Source organism: Ochotona princeps, chromosome 1, assembly GCF_030435755.1.
Source record: "Ochotona princeps isolate mOchPri1 chromosome 1, mOchPri1.hap1, whole genome shotgun sequence".
NCBI classification, from domain to species: domain Eukaryota; kingdom Metazoa; phylum Chordata; class Mammalia; order Lagomorpha; family Ochotonidae; genus Ochotona; species Ochotona princeps.
The window spans coordinates 112,397,493-112,415,990 of NC_080832.1; the positions used below are offsets into that span (position 1 = coordinate 112,397,493).

General features: G+C 45.9%; 1 protein-coding gene across 7 annotated transcripts in view; it reads right to left on the minus strand.

Moving 5' to 3' along the window:
- ANKS1A (ankyrin repeat and sterile alpha motif domain containing 1A) overlaps positions 1-18,498 on the minus strand; it is a 202,553-nt gene extending 184,055 nt beyond the window's left edge. For 3 of the 7 annotated variants that reach the window (XM_058664222.1, XM_058664230.1, XM_058664220.1), the window contains exon 1: positions 18,152-18,418. In XM_058664222.1, the coding sequence (XP_058520205.1) occupies positions 18,152-18,339 (188 nt within the window). In that variant the 5' untranslated portion in view covers positions 18,340-18,418. Of the gene's footprint in view, positions 1-18,151 lie in introns of all 7 variants that reach the window. The other 4 variants (XM_058664240.1, XM_058664226.1, XM_058664235.1 and 1 more) reach the window with 3 other exon arrangements.

Sequence of the window (18,498 nt, forward strand, 5' to 3'; positions counted from 1 at the left end):
AACCCAGCAACTGCAACCACCAGCTGATCGTGGAGATGGACTGTGCCGGGCCCTGTGCTTACTAGAACATACGGGAATCTGATCTGGGAATACCTCAAAGTTTCTTTGAAGATCTCCCCAACCGAACTGCTGGACTCAGAACCCTAGCCAAGAAAAGACAGAGGACAGAACAAGTCAATCAACCACCTCAACTATATGCTGGCAACGAAATACTGGGCGGATGACTATGACAATCAATGGATTTTTCAATGACCTCATCGAGCTGGAAGTGGCGAGATTGGCAGCGATTCACAACTGGAGAACTATTACAACCACTTGAGCAGACCAGAGAATGTCTCCCCAAGAAGCCGTTGAACTTATCTGGACAATAAGATGCTGGACTCTATGCTTGGTATATGCTTGCAATGAAGGAATCTCAACTGAACTTGAACTGTGGTTATGCAACAAGGTGGAGGAATCCACCACGGGGGGAGGGTTTGGGGAAGGGTGGGGAGAATCCCGGTACCTATAAAACTGTGTCACATAATACAATGTAATGAATAAAAAAACAAACAAAAAAAAAAGTAGAAGATGGATGGATGACCATGCCAAAAAGGACTGCAGCCTCCTCTAGCCCATTTGCCACATAAACTATGCTCCATGGTTGCCCAAGGCCCAGGCACTTCAGCAGCTCATCATCTGAAACACAGCAAATGTAACAGACATCAGGGATACTCATGAAGTATCATCAACACCGTGTGCTTCCCAAGCTCTGTGTGCAGCTGCATGACTGAATGAACTGTGTAACTCACAGCAAGGTTGTCAGAAATCAATCAAACCCTGCCTGCCCAACTGTCACCTGCCTGTGCTGCCCTACAACCTGCACCAAAGCCTCAGTGAGGGACTGAGTCCTTAAGAAATGAATGAAAACTAATTTCTAGAAAAATAAAGTAGAAATCATACTTTAACAATAAAAAATACACTGAACAATATCTTCCTGAAACTACAAACCAAATGGAGATGACTAAATCATCCTGGATTAAAGTGCCTGTATGAACTTCTTTGGATAGAGGTTGATCCTTCCTGATCAGTTTTAGATTCAAAAACTATTTCTTTAGCTCTTGTACTGGTCCAGGACCCTCTCCTCACTTCTCTGACACCTTCTCCATATGTGAGCCCCAGTGACTGCAGCCTAGCCTTCACTATGGCCATCTGGGCTGCCTGTGGAGCCAGGTGCTGCCCACTGAGAATGCAGCATCCTCCAAGGCACCACAGATGAACAAGCTGCAAGGCACCTAAGACCAGGACTTGTTCACGCTCAGCTCTATTGCAAACAGCCAGAGCATCAGGAAGACACCAAGAAAGAAGAGACCCTGAATTCCCTCAAGTATGTCCAACCTCCATTGTGGGCTCACACTCAACTTCATGCTCCTTTTGAAGTACAAGGGGAAGGGAGGCAAGAGGTGCTCATGATGGGTTCCAAGCTCATCCCCTGGTTTTCAATGTGCCATACGACATCACCCAGCGGACCAGGACCACTTGCCCTCGTGCAGGTACCGGCACCGGTGTCTGACCACATCATGCTAGTGCTGCAGGCCCGCAGCTCTCAGCGGGAGTTTCCTCTATATACAGGAAGCCTGATGCCTGGGAAACCACCCACGGGCTCTGAACGTTCTCATCCCAGCCTCCTCTGCCAGACCAAGACAAGATTCCCCACCAAAAAAGCACTGGACATCAGTAAACAAAAACAAAACAATACAATACAATACAATACAAAACAAAAACAGGAAATTGTTTTACCCGGACTTTCCTAATCAGTGAATAACTAGTGGGTCAAAATACAAGAATGTAGCTCAGCCTCTGCTATGATGGTTGACCTCAGCCAGTCAGCCCATCTCTCGGTGACCACTTGTTTGTTTTGTAGGAACATTAAACAGTCCTCCATTTCATAGGGGTAGTGAGGTTACGTTACGTTATGAAAGTAATTTTAAACGGGATTCATTAAAGTTGAGCTATTTCATCATCTTTCTGTACTTGGATCCGAGTACACAGGACCTAACAAACAACACAAACTCCTAATTGGTTGAAGAAAAGGTAACATTTCCCTTTACAGCAGTTGACTGCTATCCTAAAGTACAGGAAAGGAAACTAACCCTGCGGAACCAAAAGGTAGATTAGGCCAACCACAGAAAAACAGGCAATACACAGACTACTGGCAGGACCAACCACCAAACACAGGAACAACCCAGTACTGCATGCCAGTTACACAAAGGCATGTCAAAAACGTCACTCAAAACCAGTTTTATTTCTCCATCTATCCATAATGCGTCATTCCTTTTCAATAATTCACTAACCAAGGAATCTATTCCTACCATTTTTTTTCTGTGTATCTTTTAGCCTAAAATAAATTTTGCAATGTGAGACAGTTTTAGAAATATTAATAAATCCTTACTATCTGATACATGAGAAATTTTCAGCTAATTCAATCTATGCTTAGCAATAAAATGTATGATAAGCTACTACTTCTCAGAGGTGAAAGGAATTTTCTCTCTCCCAGCAGTTTACTATCCCAACCCTGGGCAGGCCATTCGGTCTCAGGCCCAGGACACCTGGGGTCAAGGACAAGCCTACAAGAGCTGCTCTGATATTGAGGCCGCCTGGGGAGAGAGAATGGGGATGCAGACTATCCGTTTATCCAAGGGGACACTAAGGAACACAGATTAAGTGTTGTACCCTAACACAGACAGATGATGCAAGAGGTGAGGCCCAGTGTACACAGGTACTAGAATAAATGCTGAGAATGACACTACTCACTGATGCAGGGTCCCAGGGCTTTGGGCCATCCTCTGCTGCTTTTCCAGGCCACAAGCAGGGAGCTGCATGGGAAGTGGAGCAGCCAGGACACAAACCAGTGCCAATATGGGATCCCCAAGCGTGCAAGGCAAGGACTTAGCCACTGAGCCATGGCACCAGGCCCACCACTCTTCCTTCTAAACTATCAAGGATTTCCAGGCACAGGGACTTTGGAGTTGGTGAATGCAGACATAGGCTTTGGGCTGACTGTGAAAAAGTTTCCTCTCTGAACAAAGGGCATGGTTTGGTTTTCTCAATGACCATTCAGGGCTGGGACTCCAGTAATTGCCCGTCGCAAATCCTTTTCCTGAGATTTTCAGGCCTGTGAGCATGATCCTGGAGTCTTCTGAGATTCTCCAAGTCCAGGACCAGCACTGTCACCCTGAGGCAGGGAGCCTGGCTCGCTGAACGGCTCCCACACTGCTCCTATGGGCAAACAGGTGCAGCTTATCTCAGCAGAGAGCAAGTTTAAAAAGGGGGGGAAGGAGGGCTTCGTGTTAAAATGTTTAAAACATTGCCTTTCTTTCTTTCCATGCCACCAGTTCCCACTCAGTTCAAGATTATTTTCTCTGGGAACATTCATTTGGAAATTTGATTTTGACCACCATAAGGAAAGATCAAAACAAAATGAAAGTCTGATCCTTCTACCTGCTTAAAAAAAATAAAAATTAGGGCCCGGTGTGGTGGCCTAGTGGCTACTATCCTCGTCTTGCACACACTAGAACCCCATTAGGGCACCAGTTCCGTGTCTCAGTTGCTCCACTTACCTTCCAACTCCCTGCTTCAGATCTAGCAAAGCAGTGAGGACAGCCCAAAGCCTTGCAATCCTGGGAGACCCAGAAGAAGCTCCTGGCTTTGGACTGGCTCAGCACCAGCTGTTGCAACCACTTGGGGAGTGAAGCAGCAGATGGAAGTTCTTTCTGTCCCTCTCTCTCTCTCTCTCTGTAAATCTGCCTTTCCAACAAGAATAAATAAATCTTTTTAAAATATTTAAGTGTTACCATACTTCTCCAGGTCTCCATCTCCAAATTCTTAAGCACATCAAAATAAATAATGTGCTGTTCTAAAGCCAACATTACCTTTCCACTAAAGATGGAAAAAAGCATTTCATTTCTGTTGTAACACACAAGAATCCAGTTCTTCACAAAATTGCACTCTCTGATTTCACACTGTAATAGCTTTTTTGCTTAAAGGAGAGACCAACCTCACAACTGCAAATGGGTAACTAGAAAGTTTTATATATTTCTCACTTTCTGGGTATCTTTCAAATTTGGTTTCCTTTTCAAACCCACTGTTCTTGACTTCCAATCAGGCCCTAATCAGCCACCCCAGCTGATCTCAACCCTCTGGTGCACTTCTCATAAACTTTAAGTGATCTTCTTAAATTGAAAATCCATCACTGAGCCCGGCAGCATGGCCTAGAGGCTAAAGTCCTCGCCTTGAACGCCCTGGGATCCCATATGGGCACCGGTTCTAATCCCGGCTGCTCCACTTCCCATCCAGCTCCCTGCTTGTGGCCTGGGAAAACAGTCGAGGACGGCCCAATGCATTGGGACCCTGTGTAGGAGGACATTGTGACCATAGTCAGTGAGCACAGGATTACAGTTGATGGGACAATATTTGTATGATAAACAACTGAATGGATGTCCTGTGTGTGACTGATTGGATATCCTTTGCATGAGAACAACTGTATGGCTACCTTTTGTATACCTGATGAGATATCATTTGTGTAAGAACAGTTGAGTGGGAAGTAATATACAAGGCAAAAGGACTTCCAAACTAAGGCATAGAAACAGTTGATGGTTCTGTTGATGAACTAAGTATCTCTACCCTAAGCCTGTATGACCCTCAGCATATAAAGTCTGTTGCCCCTAATAAATTTTGGCTATTGATCATCTGTCAGTAGTCCAAGCGTGTTATTATCGGCTCCGTGCACCAAGTCCATCACTGCAGGACAGCGACAACCCTGCACCCATGTGGGAGACCTGGAAGAGGTTCCTGGTTCTCGGCTTCGGATCGGCGCGCACCGGCCGTTGCGGCTCACTTGGGGAGTGAAACATCGGATGGAAGATCTTCCTCTCTGTCTCTCCTCCTCTGTGTATATCTGACTTTGTAATGAAATAAATAAATCTTTAAAAAAAAAAAAAGAAAAAGAAAATCCATCATTACCTTCAGTTGATGAGTAAAATTCAAATTCAACTCCGTAACATGGCAGTCTCACCTCTGCCTTTTACCCTGTTAATCTCTCCCTACTCCACAGCACCTGCCTCCCACACACCAGGCAATTGCTCGCAGTTCCTTTACCGTGCCATGCTCTGTATCCACTCTTTTTACACGCTGTATGTTCTGCCATTTAGAATGTTCACTTCTGCCCTTCTCTGCACACTTCCTGCTAGCACTAATACTTCACTCAGACCTCACCTCTTCCAGGAGGCCCCTCTCCCTAGCCCTCATCTCCCCCGAGACCCTCCAGCCTCCCTGTTTTGCAGCATTCATCACACTGCCACGTGTCTCCTTCACCAAACGATCAAAACACTGGGATTAAGACTTTTTTCAGGGCTGGCACAGTGGAAATGCAGGCTAATCTCCACTGCTCCAATTCCAAACCAGCTCCCTGCTCATGACCTCGAAAAGCAGCGGAAGATGACTCATGTCCTTGGGCTCTTGCACATACGAGACTCACAATTAGCTCCTGGTACCTGGCTTGGGATAGCCTCAGTTCCAGCCACTGCAACCGAATGGGGAGTGTACCAGCGGATGGAAGACCTTTCTCTCGGTCTCTTCTTCTCTCTTCAATAAAAACAAACCTTAAAAAATAAGTAATTTTTCTCTCTTTATATCCACTTGCCAGTGATGCTCTGGAACAATGGCCTTATGAAAGGAAAAAGTGCCAGGATCCTCTGGCACCCAATCCATACAACTTCCTTACTACTCCAGAGTGACTGGAAAAGCTTCTGACCACTGAATTTAGAGCGGGGGAAACTTTTCTGCCAAGGCTCATTTGGATATTTATAACATCATGTGCAGGCCATGCAGGATGATCTCAACTTAAAAAAAAAAAAATCCCTCTATTGATTCACTGATATGCTATTAATACATTTATTGATATTTATCAAATCTTGAGTCTCACTTGCAGTTATCCTGGTAATGTCACACCAAATGTTAGGGACTTAAATGCACTCAAAAAGGAAGGTATTAGCTGCCACTTTTTGACCACTGTGTAGGAAACCACTGAATACATAGATAACTATTCATTATGACAATTATTACAACATATATCGAAGACAGAACAAAATGAAATATTAAAAAACAGCAACCACGAAGTCACGGAGATGGGACTGGGTTTAGACCTGCTAGATCCAATCTAGGTCCATGGCTTTATGAAAGAATGTATTTAGTCTGTGAATATAACTAGTGCAATGCTTGACACATATACAGAATCTCACATGCTCCCAACCCACTGTATTGCACTGGCCTGGGGTATGATGAGAAAAAAATTGGTTCCAAGTAAAAAAAAAAAAAAACTATGGTAATAGAGGTCAAAAGAGTACTTACCCTCAGAAGGGTCATTTTTGGACAAGAAGACAATGCAGGAGAGCCTTCTGGGCACTGGAGTATTACCTTGGTAATGAGCACACAAATGTAAACCTTGCTAAAGATACACTGACCTGTACACGAAATGCCCACAAACTCAACTGTGTGTATGTATTTTCCAATTTCATAGCTGTTGTTACACACACTTCTTTGTGACAGATGCAAGCCAAAGGACAAGCCTCAAAGCATATCTGGCACCCCAAAAGAGGGGCTCAGCTGTGCAGTCTAAGTGTCCCTGTAAAGGGACAGCCAGTGCATTCATGCACCATGAACTGGAAGGCAAACAAAATAAGTATCTCATAAGGTACTAAGGGTGTTGGTTAAACATGTAGTGAAACACAAATTTGCTTCAGAGAGCTACTAAGTTCACAAACTTTGCCATAACCTATCTTTTCAGTCAGCAAGTATTTCAAAGATAAACCACAATCCTGGAAGACCTGAACAATTCAAGATGTTTGAATTTACTCTCATTCTCTGAGATATGAGTCCAGATATGATGCAGACTACAAATGAAGTCTCAACTCAGTGGAGCCAAGGGCCAAGCCCATGACAAGCTGCAGCCCACCAGCCCACCTGACCTCAGGCTTCCCTAGAAAGCCCTCACTCTACTTGGAAAGGTGGATTCACTCATCGCTGGGTGAACAGGTTGTTTCCCATTTTAGCTGCTTCCCCAACACACTCCACGACACCAATCTTTGATCACTCCCTGGAACTTTGGGATCAAAGGCAGAGCCCCAGCTCCAATTCCTAAGAGTACAGATAGTAGGGGAGGAATCTCCAAACCACCCGGGCCCATTACTACTTCCTCTTCCTCCAAACTATTTACAGCCATGATTAACCAGCTGCGTGCCTGTGCAGTGCAGCACCTCCCCGCACAGGCATCAATGCCAAGAGCTGATACCACCATGTTCCAGCCACTGTTCTAAAAACTGTACTCCCGGAGTTGACAGCCACATAACTTTCCGTAAGAGCTTCTGTTCTTGCAGATAAGGGAGTTATAGCAACAAAATTAAGATCGTCTGTAGCTCTGAACTGGCAGGTGGCAGACAAATTCAGGTGGCTTGCCTCCAGAGCCCTTACGGGGAAGGTCCCTCAGTTAGTTACTTTTATTTTTTATTTCTTTTAAAAGATTTATTTATTTTATTACAAAGTCAGATATACAGAGAGGAGAGACAGAGAGGAAGATCTTCCATCTGATGATTCACTCCCCAAGTGAGTGCAACGGCCAGTGCTATGCCGATCCAAAGCCAGGAGCCAGGAACTTCCTCCAGGTCTCCCACATGGGTGCAGGGTCCCAAGGCTTTGGGCTGTCCTCGACTGCTTTCCCAGGCCACAAGCAGGGAGCTGGATGGGAAGTGGAACTGCCGGGATTAGAACCAGCGCCCATACGGGATCCTGGCATGTTCAAGGCGAGGACTTTAGCCATTAGGCCACTGCACCGGGCCCTATACTTTCTCTTTGAGGAAGAAAGGAAGGAAAGAAGCAAGGGAGGGAGGGGAGAGGCAGCAAGAAAGAGCGAGAGAGAAGGAAAGGAAAGGAAAGGAAAGGAAAGGAAAGGAAAGGAAAGGAAAGGAAAGGAAAGGAAAGGAAAGGAAAGGAAAGGAAAGGAAAGGAAAGGAAAGGAAAGGAAAGGAAAGGAAAAAGAAAAGAAAGAAAAAAGAAAAGAAAGAAGGAAGGAAGGAGGGAGGGGAAAGGAAAAGGAAAAAGGAAGAAAGACTGTTTAAGTGAAGCACTAAGTCCTGGATCATTTACTCTAACAACCTTTTTCAATGTCGGCTCTGGGTCTGCTAGATAGCGAAAGGGACTTCTCAGGAGTACCTAGCAAGAATGTTATTCCCCTCCTGGGTCTCAAACACACAATTATGAAGATGGCAATAGATTAAAAAGTGACACAACTAGACTCTCTGCCAATTCAATATGTTAGGTATTTTCATTTGCAAGTAAAAAGTAATAGTGCTATTTTATTACTGCTAAGCATATAGGACTCACAGGTATTTTCAGAGCTACTCAGAATATCCTCTCCAATTATTCTATCCCCAGGGACTGATATCTTTCTGGTAATCACGATCCCTGTAAGCTAGAGGCCCCACAAATGGAAAAGTGTCTGCAAATGGAGAAGCTCAATCCCAGACAAGCCACTTGACCTCTTTGAGTCTCATCACTAAAATGGGCACTGCACTGAAGGACTAGGAAGCAGAAAGGCTGAAGTTAATGCTTGCAGGGCCAGTGTTGTGGTGCAGCCAGTTAAGCCACTGCCTGTGACACTGCCATCCTATCGGAGCCCAGTTGCAGTCCTAGATGCTCCGCTTCCAGCTGAGGTCCGTACTAATGCCCCTGGAAAAGGAACAGCACAGAGCTTAGGTGCTTGGACCCCTGCACTCACATACAGAAAGGGTGCAGTTCCCCACTTTGGTCTAGCCCAGCCCCAGCCACTGCAGCCATCATGGTGGCAGGAGTGAACCAGCCGACTGCAAGATTTCCCCACGCCCCACCTGCTCTCTCTGTTCCTCCTCCTCTGAAGCTCTACCTCACCAAATAAACAAACCTTAGGAAGCTAGGCAGGCAGGCTTCACAGCTTCAATCGAGTTTCAACAATTATTTCAACCAGCCAGGTAATACTCTCTGAAAAACATTTCATGGAAAAAAATTATTCTTTGAAAATCTAAAACTTGACTGTAAATGGGGGAGGAACCAAAACTTTTAAAAAGGAAAAAAAAACTGTTTGAAGCAATAGTTAGAAATGACTTCAAATACACAAATGTCTGGTTCCTTGGTTAAGATTCACTTCCCCGGCACACGCTCCAGCCTTAACAGTGCATCTGAATGGAGGCACCGAGGGAGGAAAGAGCAACAAGGCCTGAAGTTGCTCACAGGTAAAATCAGAGGAAGATATAAAATTTCCACTAAAATATCTGGGTGAAAAAAAGATACAGGAAAGCTTTTGTGATTGGCAGGGCGTTTCCCTAGGTCCTACAAACTAATATATCATTTGGCCTGAGTTTAAAGACATTCCCTTCGTTTAACTCTTCCATGTTTCAGGGAAACTGCCAATTAAAAATAATAATAATAAGCCTGCCTCATTTCATGTGGTCAAAGTGTTCCCAAGGTATTCTGTATTTCATGCTTGGGTTAAAAAAAAACCTCCCAGTTGCATAAGAATTAAGAGTGAAGATTTGAGAGCAGTCTCCCTGGGGTCAACAGCTAGCACTGCCACTTTAAGCACTTAACTACCTGGGGCAGGTAAGTGATTTGCTTCTGGTCTTCAGCTCTCTCAGCAGAAAAAGCGCAATAGCCTGAATTCATTCCTTAAAGAGTTGTGAGGGAAATGGGGGGGGGGGGGGGAAGCAAAATAAACAAAAACAAAGTTATGGGGAACCCAGTCCAACAGCCTAGTGACTATATCCTCGCCCTACACACAGTTGGATCCCATGAGTGCAGGTTCGCTTACTGGCTGCTCCACTTCCCATCCAGCTCCCTGCTTGTGGCCTGGGAAAGCAGTCGAGGACAGCCCAAAGCCTTGGGACCCTGCACCCACTTGGGAGACCCAGAAGAAGCGCCTAGCTCCTGGCTTTCTATCGGCTCAGCTCCAGCCATTGTGGCCACTTGAGGAGTGAACTAGCAAATGGAAGATCTGTCTCTCCCTCTTCTGTAAATCTGACTTTCCAATAAAAATAAATACATCCTTAAAAAAAAGACTTATGAAGGCAAAATGAGTATTTATCAAATGCTTACAACAAAAGCTTTTTTTAAAAAAAAAAAAGGTATTTGGGCTCCGGCGCAATAGCATAGCGGTTAAAGTCCTCACCTTGAATGTGCCGGGATCCCATTTGGGTACCAGTTCTAATCCCAGCGGCCCTGCTTCCCATCCCTGCTTGTGGCCTGGGATGTACAGTCTTCACAAACTTTTTCAAGATCTTATGCACACTTCAAAACTTTTGCACCAAAAGAAACTAATCTTTTACTTCCATTTTCCCATGAACTTTTTCAAGTTTGTAAACAGACACACATCTACCTCTGATACAGCCAGTAGCAACAGCTCGCAGCTAACTCATGAGTGAACCACCTCAAACAGCACAACCAAGTTGGGCTTCACACTCAACTTGTACCTTAGCTGCAGCACAACCTGAAGAGGAAGGATGCAGGTGCTGCACCCAAAGGACCAATGCACAGACTCCACTCTGCTAGGCCAAGACAGAGTCGTGAACATGCTGTGAACACTAATGAACAAAGCCAGGATCGGGACTCTTTCCCAGGCCTAACAGAGAGGAAGAAATCTAACAAACCCCAGAAAGTCACAGCCTCATCCAGCAACTACAGTCAAGTGCTCTCAACTCATGTGCTCCGTCATCTTCCCTGGCCGGCAGACTTTCTGCAAGCACCTCTAACTATAATCTACAAGGCAAATAACTTGGGAAATGGATCGGATCTGAAGGAAATTGAATAGGAAACGTCAATGAGTGCCCAGCTGGGTCAAAGGTAAACAAGATGGCTCACTGGGACAGCGGACATCCCCGTTAGGAGGTTTACAAGTTTAAGCTATACTTACAGATACACTAAATAGCTAACACTTGATGTAACACAGCTCTTCACAGACAAGAATAAAATCTCCAATTTTTAAAACTATTTGCCTTCAGGGCTAGCACCATGGCATAGTAGGTTAAACCTCTAACTACACTGCTGGCATTTCATACAGGTGCAGTTGAAGTCCCAGCTGCTCCACTTCCCATCCAGCTCCCTGCTAATGTGCCTGGGAGCACAGCAAAGGATAGTCCAAATGCTTAGGTCCCTGCCCTATGTGGGAGACCCAGAAGAAGCTCTAGGCTATAGGCTCCCACCTAGCTTAGCTCCAGCCAGTGAGGCCACGTAAGGAGTGGACCAGAGGATGGACCGGCTCTGTCACTGTCTCTCTTCTTTCTATAATTCCGCCTTTCAAATAAAAATAAACAAATCACTTTTTTAAAATCTACCTTTGAAAAATCAATATCCCTGAGATTTTAATCACAAGGATGGCGACATCTGGCTCCCGTCAGATGCATGCAGCCACCCTCTACCAAGCCACTGGCCCCGCACAAGCCTTGCACACACTGTAGCTCTTCCGACGCTATGTTCCAAGGCAGGTACCATCCCAGGTCAATTACACGTACAGGGTCACTCTTCCGATTTGTAAACAAACTTGATCTACAAATTACTGAGAAAGAGTAAATATGAAGTCAAACCATATAATTTCCAGTCTTACTACCGTTAACTGGAAACCACACCAAAGTTATTAGAAGATGTTCTATGACTGTAACATATTCTATGATATAATTTTCTATGCCACAGAAGATCTCCCAGTGGTAATCTTTTGGAAATCAGTGTGGGAAACATTTTCTGAGGGCTCTCCGAATAAACATCAACTTGTATTCACAGCAGCGCCTAACTATTCCAAGAACCAACTCTCCACTGTCTACTTTTGGGGTTTCCTTGGTGTCACTGGGCTACAAAACCCTGTTATTTACTTTCCCTACTGAAGAGTACGGCAGAAATTGCCTGAACTTCCCTTTTTGCAAACCAAAATTCACAGCTGTTTGGGGTGAACAAACCAAGGGAGGAAAAAAAAAGAACCTTTGAAGGGATTTTTCTGGCCAAGTATTCAACTTTCACTGGGACCACAACCTCCCAGGATAGGACAAGTGAACATGCTGAAGATGACTGGATACAAATCAAATTCTTCAGACCACAAGATCGCTTCATTGTTTCCTGTCTCTAATTTTCCTTACTAAGATTGTAAAAACTAAAAGGGAAACCACTGATAAAACTTCTGTAAATTATCTTTTATAACAAGTAGCTGCTCAATTTAAAATTGGGCACTCTCCCTAGATTTTAGATATAAAGTGACCACCACAGAAGTCACTTTTGCACATCCTATCTTATTTTGCCTATAGAGGATGGGGGAGGGGTTTGTGTTTTAAACAGAACAACATTCTACTTTAGAGAAAACCAAGTGTTCAGTAATTCCCAAAGAAACAGGGCTGCCATCCCAACAAACTCCTACTTAAAAGGAATATTTTAAGTTCTTGAGAAACAATTTTAACTCCAGGTGGTTTAATGGGAGACCCAGGAAACTTCTATCTTAGTGAATGGCTGCGTTCGTTTGTTTTTGCACTCTTTCAGAAAAGCAGGAACTTAGATCAGACAAATCCACAAGATCCTGTTTCCAGGCTCCCAATCTGCAGTCCTAACATGGTCAGTATGGTCTTCTTAAGACGCTTAAAATCACTTTGCTCAAAATAGGAACATTTAAAATACATCTGGCACAACAAAAGGGCAAAGGTAAAGGGTTAGCAAAGAAAAAGCTATGAGGCCATTGTTATCTCCACCCTATAAATCTATTTAGGGAGTGAATAAAGGGACCGCTTCAAATAAATCAATTATGCCAACCAGCTTTTTTGAAAAAGTTATTCATCTATTTATTCATTTGATAGGCAGGATAACAGACAGAAAGAGAAGGAGAGAGGGAGAGGGAGAGAGAGAGAATGAATGAATGAATGAATGAATGAATATGAATCTTTCATCCCTTGGTTTACTGTCCAAATGGCTGCAACAGCCAGACTGGGCCAGTCTGAAGCCAGGAGCCAGGAATTTCATCCTGGTCTTGCACATGGGCGCAGGGGTCCAAGCACTAGGGCCATATTCCACTGTCTTTCCAGGAGCATGAGCAGGGAGCACTTTGGGAAACAGAGCAGCCAGGCCTGGAACCAGGACATCAATATCAGAGGCTGACATTAAGAGCAGCTTAACCACAAACGTCCTTACTCCAGTCCCGTGCTAATCATTTTTTTCTAAAGTTCAAATTCCAAATAAACATTAGGAACCTTCCTTAAAAACAATGAGTGACTTGTGATAGCTTGTAACATTCTGGAGATCCTGTTATTGTTCCCAAAATGGGGTACATTTTTCAAAAAAAAATTTTTTTTAAGATTTATTTATTTTTATTGCAATGTCAGATATAGAGAGAGGAAGAGACACAGAGAGGAAGATCTTCTGTCCATTGATTCACTCTCCAAGCAGCAACAACGGCCAGAGCTGAGTCGATCCAAAGCCAGGAGCCAGGAACTTCCTCCAGGTCTCCCACATGGGTGCAGGGTCCCAAGGCTCTGGGCGTCCTTTCCAGGCCACAAGCAGGGAGCTGGATGGGAAGCGGGGCTGCCGGGATTAGAATTGGCACCTATGTAGGATCCTGGTGTATTCAAGGCGAGGACTTTAGCCACTAGGCCACTGTGCCAGACCCTCAAAAATTTTTACCCTTCATTTCTTTTCAGGACACTTTCTTACCTTGTGTCTGAGGATAATCTTCCACCCTACCCACCCCCAAAAAATTACACACACACAAATGGAGTGAAAATTAGCTTACAGTAGCTTATCTGTCTATAAATTTTCAAACTCCTCCAGCAAGCCTCTATAAGTTCCTGAGAAATTTAAGTACAGACATTTTCCCAACCTTGATACAATTCCCTCGACACCTATAACCTCTGGGTTAGTTCATCTTTGTTTCTGAACCCCGAGGAATGCATTTCACTTATCTTTCCAGTCATATTCAGGAGCATTTTGTTCGTAACTCAATTTGTAGTCAAACTATTCTATGACCCGTTTTCCTTTCATATCTCCTTTTCTCGCGTCTCTTGGCCTTTCAGTTGTTAGAATTCACCTTCAATGGTGCAGACAACAACAGTGGTGCAGTGGGTCAGGCTGCCACCTGTGATGCTAGCAACCTATATGACCACCAGTTCAAGTTCTGGTTGCTCCACTTCCAACCCAGCTTCCTGCTAATGTGCCTGAGAAAGCAGAAGAAGATGGCCCAAGTGTGTGGGGACCTGCACAGACACAGGGAAAATCTAGATAAAGCTCCTGGCATCATCCTAGCCCCGGTGATCATTTGGGGAAGAAACCAGCAGGACAAGGACCTCTCTATATCCCCCTCTCTCTATAGCATTGCCTTTCAAACAAATACAATAAAGCTTTTTTTTTCTTGTTAAGTGCAATACAGTGCCTGGCCTAAGCTCTCAAGCTATAAACTAAGACACAGATCCATGCAAAAAATTTAAAAGGAGATAATTATCCACTTCTTGGCCTTTTAAGGTCAAATGTAAAAATGCGACAGAAAGCATAATCCAGGGGGTCCAAAACCTCCACAGAGCTAGTTAGTCTGAATAGACATTTCAGATGATCTACTGCTTATCCTTTTAAATAACAAAAACACTGAATTTATTTTTGTATACCCAACTAAAATATTATTTCCACTTCATTCACAAGTTACACATAAGTCTATCTTTATTCAATGCTTAACAGTCCTAATAACCATAAATTAAAACAATAACACTACGATATGCCTGGGGCCTAACCAGGTGTGTAGACTGTGCTAATACCCTCAACGACAGGGAGACAGGGGATAGAAATTATACTAAAAATATATTGCCTTTTTGAGTTCTTTCATCACCTGTTACACAGACATAAGCTACCAAAGGAACAGACCATGCATGGATGAGGTGGTTAACTCTGGAGAGCTGCTACAATGTAACAAGTCTGAAGTGCATCTAACAATCACTTGAGTGCACAATGGGTAAACGTTTCATCCCTGAATGGCATTAGTGTGCCTGCCTTATACAGCGTTTGCAACCTACCAAGGTTTAGGAAGCAGATCTCTAAGCAGGAAAGAACACCATTTCAAATGTGTCAAATGTGGCACTCTGCATTCAGCAGACAAACATGGCAAAGGTCATGCTGAACTGAGGATGGATAATACTGAAGATTTAGAAAATGCTGGGAATAAAGTTCCTTCCACTCACGAGATTACACCCATACCACAACTAACATCATCCCCATTTTACAGATACAGAAACCAAGGCTCGAAACCGTTAACCTACAGCAGGTCAAGCTGATCAACAAAGGTAGTGGTGGTCTGTGAATCCAAGCAGCCTGAGTCGAGGTCAAGCAGTCTTAAGTACACCCTTGACCACCTCTAAACAAAGGGATAGGAAACAAATGAGGGCTGGGAGAACAGTCAAGTTTATAAGAACTGGCTTGTTAATACAAGTTTTCCTTGCTACCTGATTGTCAGGTTCAGTGTCAATGGGATGACTGAGGTTTATTACATGTAAGTATCAGTATTACAGTGGCAGGCCAAAGCTCGGAAAAGTACAAGTCAATGAGATATTTTGTAATACAGAAGGCGAGACCCAAAGAAGAGAAGTTGGAGCAATCTGTTAAATATCAGGGTCAGCAGAGAGAACTACAAAAAGCTAACACCTAAGCCCAAGCAGTCTAAGAAACAAAAGAGGAAGGGCGGGGGTTGGGGGGAGGGAAACAAAGATGGGGGAAAGGGCAAGGGACATTTTGTAGCTTAAGGACAAGCATAGTCTTTGCAGATCAAGGGAGAGGGTGGACCATAAACAGATGAACACACACCTGTGTGCTCTGGAACCGTTGACTCACTGCAGCTGTAGGCGCTTACTCCCGACAGCTTCAGCTTCAGACAAGTGGACAAAGGTGGCGTGCAGCTGGCAGTAGTCAGCAGCGTAGGATGAGGCAGCTGATACAACGCCAAATCTAAGGCTTAAGATAGCTCTATGTAAAACACCACAGGAGCACCTGGGGACCTAAGAACCCACTTTCTATCACTTCTAAACCTAACCAGAGAGGACATGTTGACCTAAGGATCACCTAGATGCATGGTGTCATTTATTCAGAAATCTTCTGATGGTACACCTAATGCAACTAGTGACCGCAGCTGCTCCCTGCCTGAGCAGTCCCAGGAACCAGCAGGCAACGAAGCTTTCAAAGCTTTTCGCCATCTCGTCTTCATACAACAGACACGGTGCTTCAGAAGGAGTCAGCTCTCCTAATGCTGGATCAGAGACACCACCCACACTGTATGGCAGGGACTGGACACACCAGCAGTAAAAACAATCTGCTCAACAGATTTCCTGGTCTTGCTTAACTTCGCGGCAGTCAGAACTATGGCAATATTTCAAAAGTCTCTGAGTGGGAGCACTAAGAAAAGTGTGACCTGCACTTTGAAGGCTGGAGATAAGAGGAGACTTCTCACTTCAGCCGGACAGTCGAGGGGGTTAAAGTCTCTCTGGCAAACCTCCAAAAGCTACATCATCTGCTCATTAGAGGCAGAGGCACCTTCAAACTTGGACAGCCTTTCCCTCCACCATTTGGAGATCAGAACCACATGGTATCAAATCGATCAAGAGGCAAAGCCCAACCGTGCACTCAAGGAGCACCTGTGCATTATCAGGCAAGCCACCTGCGGTCAATCCGATGGACACATGGGAGGGTCCCCCTCCAGTCTTATCTACCCAAGATCCCAGCAGATCTTCTCCTGTTGTCCTAATGTCCCTGATAAGCCTCCTTTCTCACGTCTTTCTCTGACCTAGGCATGCCCACCTGAATACTCCCATTGCGCTTCAACTACCCCAATCCTCCTTAGTTCTGCTCCTCCTAGGTCTGAGCTCCAGCTCATTCCAAAGCGTCCTCTGAACTACTAACATTTACGAAAGTACCACCGTCAGTTCACCTGGGAACTTAAGATGCTCCAGTCAATATTTTTATTTATAAACCTCTAGTACTCACTGTAAGCCTGTACTGCAGGGGCTTGGACAAAAAGGACAAGATGGTCCTGGGTGGCTTGTCTGCTGCTTCCTAAAGAAAGCTCCTGAGAAGGGTTCTTTGTCTCACACTCACCACTTTCTAAAATCTCCCTGTAAGGGCCTGCACTGGTCCTCGGAGCTTCAAAGACTTAACTGGGCCTTCTTGGATCCTGGATCATGCAAAGTGAAGTAACAAATTCATGGGGAACAAAAGCTTAACGAAGCCATTTCTAAACAAACTTCCACTTCTCAAAAACCTCAAAAGAACAAGGAAGGAAAAGAAAACAGGCTATGAAAGTGCTGCAGAAAACATATTTTACTCACTGACCAAGCATGTGCAACCCCCTTCCAAACCACACAGAAGCGGTTTCCATCTACTCAGCCTGACAGCTTCCGATTCAAGCGTACAACAAACCATAGAAAAGTGCAACGCATCCCTCAATTTCCCAAGTGCTTGCAAACTTTCATTTGTTGGTGAGCAGACACCTCCTCCCACTCCCCTCCCCCCGACGAATCTCGCAAAGAAGTTCATTCCAAGGAACCACCAAGTGAGCTTTAAGTACCACGGAGGGTCTCAAAGACCCTGAACCTGACCGACCCAGAGAGGATTCTGATACGAACAAAAGCCAGGTCCCGCAGAGCCCGGTGGAAGGCTCCAAGTTCCCACGGAAAGGGGAGCCCCTCCAGGAGAGCGGCCAGGCGTGGGAGCTTCTGCGGGTAGCGAGGGAGGTTTCGCATACACGCATGCACGCAGTATTGGCTCTCCCGCGGCTTTTGTGAGCTCCGACAGCCGGCATCCCACAGCCGGCCAGAGGGCAGCCGCCCCGTGCCATGCGGCGGCGGAGCTGCTGCCACCTGGGCACTCCCACCATTCTTCGCAGCTGGGTCAGGACAGGAGCCAAGGAGAGCGAGCCCGGCGCCACGCCGACCCGCACCCGCGCTCCCTCGGGCTCGGCGCCCCGCGGGGCCCGCCTGCCCCGGCCGCCCCGGAGCGCGCCGCCAGCCCACCGCCGGGGGACCTCGGAGGGCAGAGAGACAGAGCAGAGCCGAGGGGGCTCCAGGCGCCGGCCCGGCCCCGGCGCGTCCCTTACCTGAGCAGACTGGAGAGCGGGTGGCTGGACGAGCCGAGGCCGCTGCTCCCGCCGCCGCTGCCCCCCGAGGAGCCGCCGCCGCCGCCGCCCCCGAAGCCCGAGGAGAGCCGCTTCCCGGACAGCAGCTTCTCCACGGCCGGGAGGTGCCCGGTGCGGGCCGCCTCCAGCAGCTCCTGCTCCTTCCCCATCCCCGGGGTCGCCACCCCCTGCACCCCGCACCCCGGGGCCGCCGCCGAGCCGGCTCCGCTCCCAAACTTTCCGTCTCCGGGCAACGCGCCCCCCCTCCCCCCGACAGGACCGGCCGGGGACACCACCCCCTCCCCCCGCCTCTTCCCCCCCTCTCCACG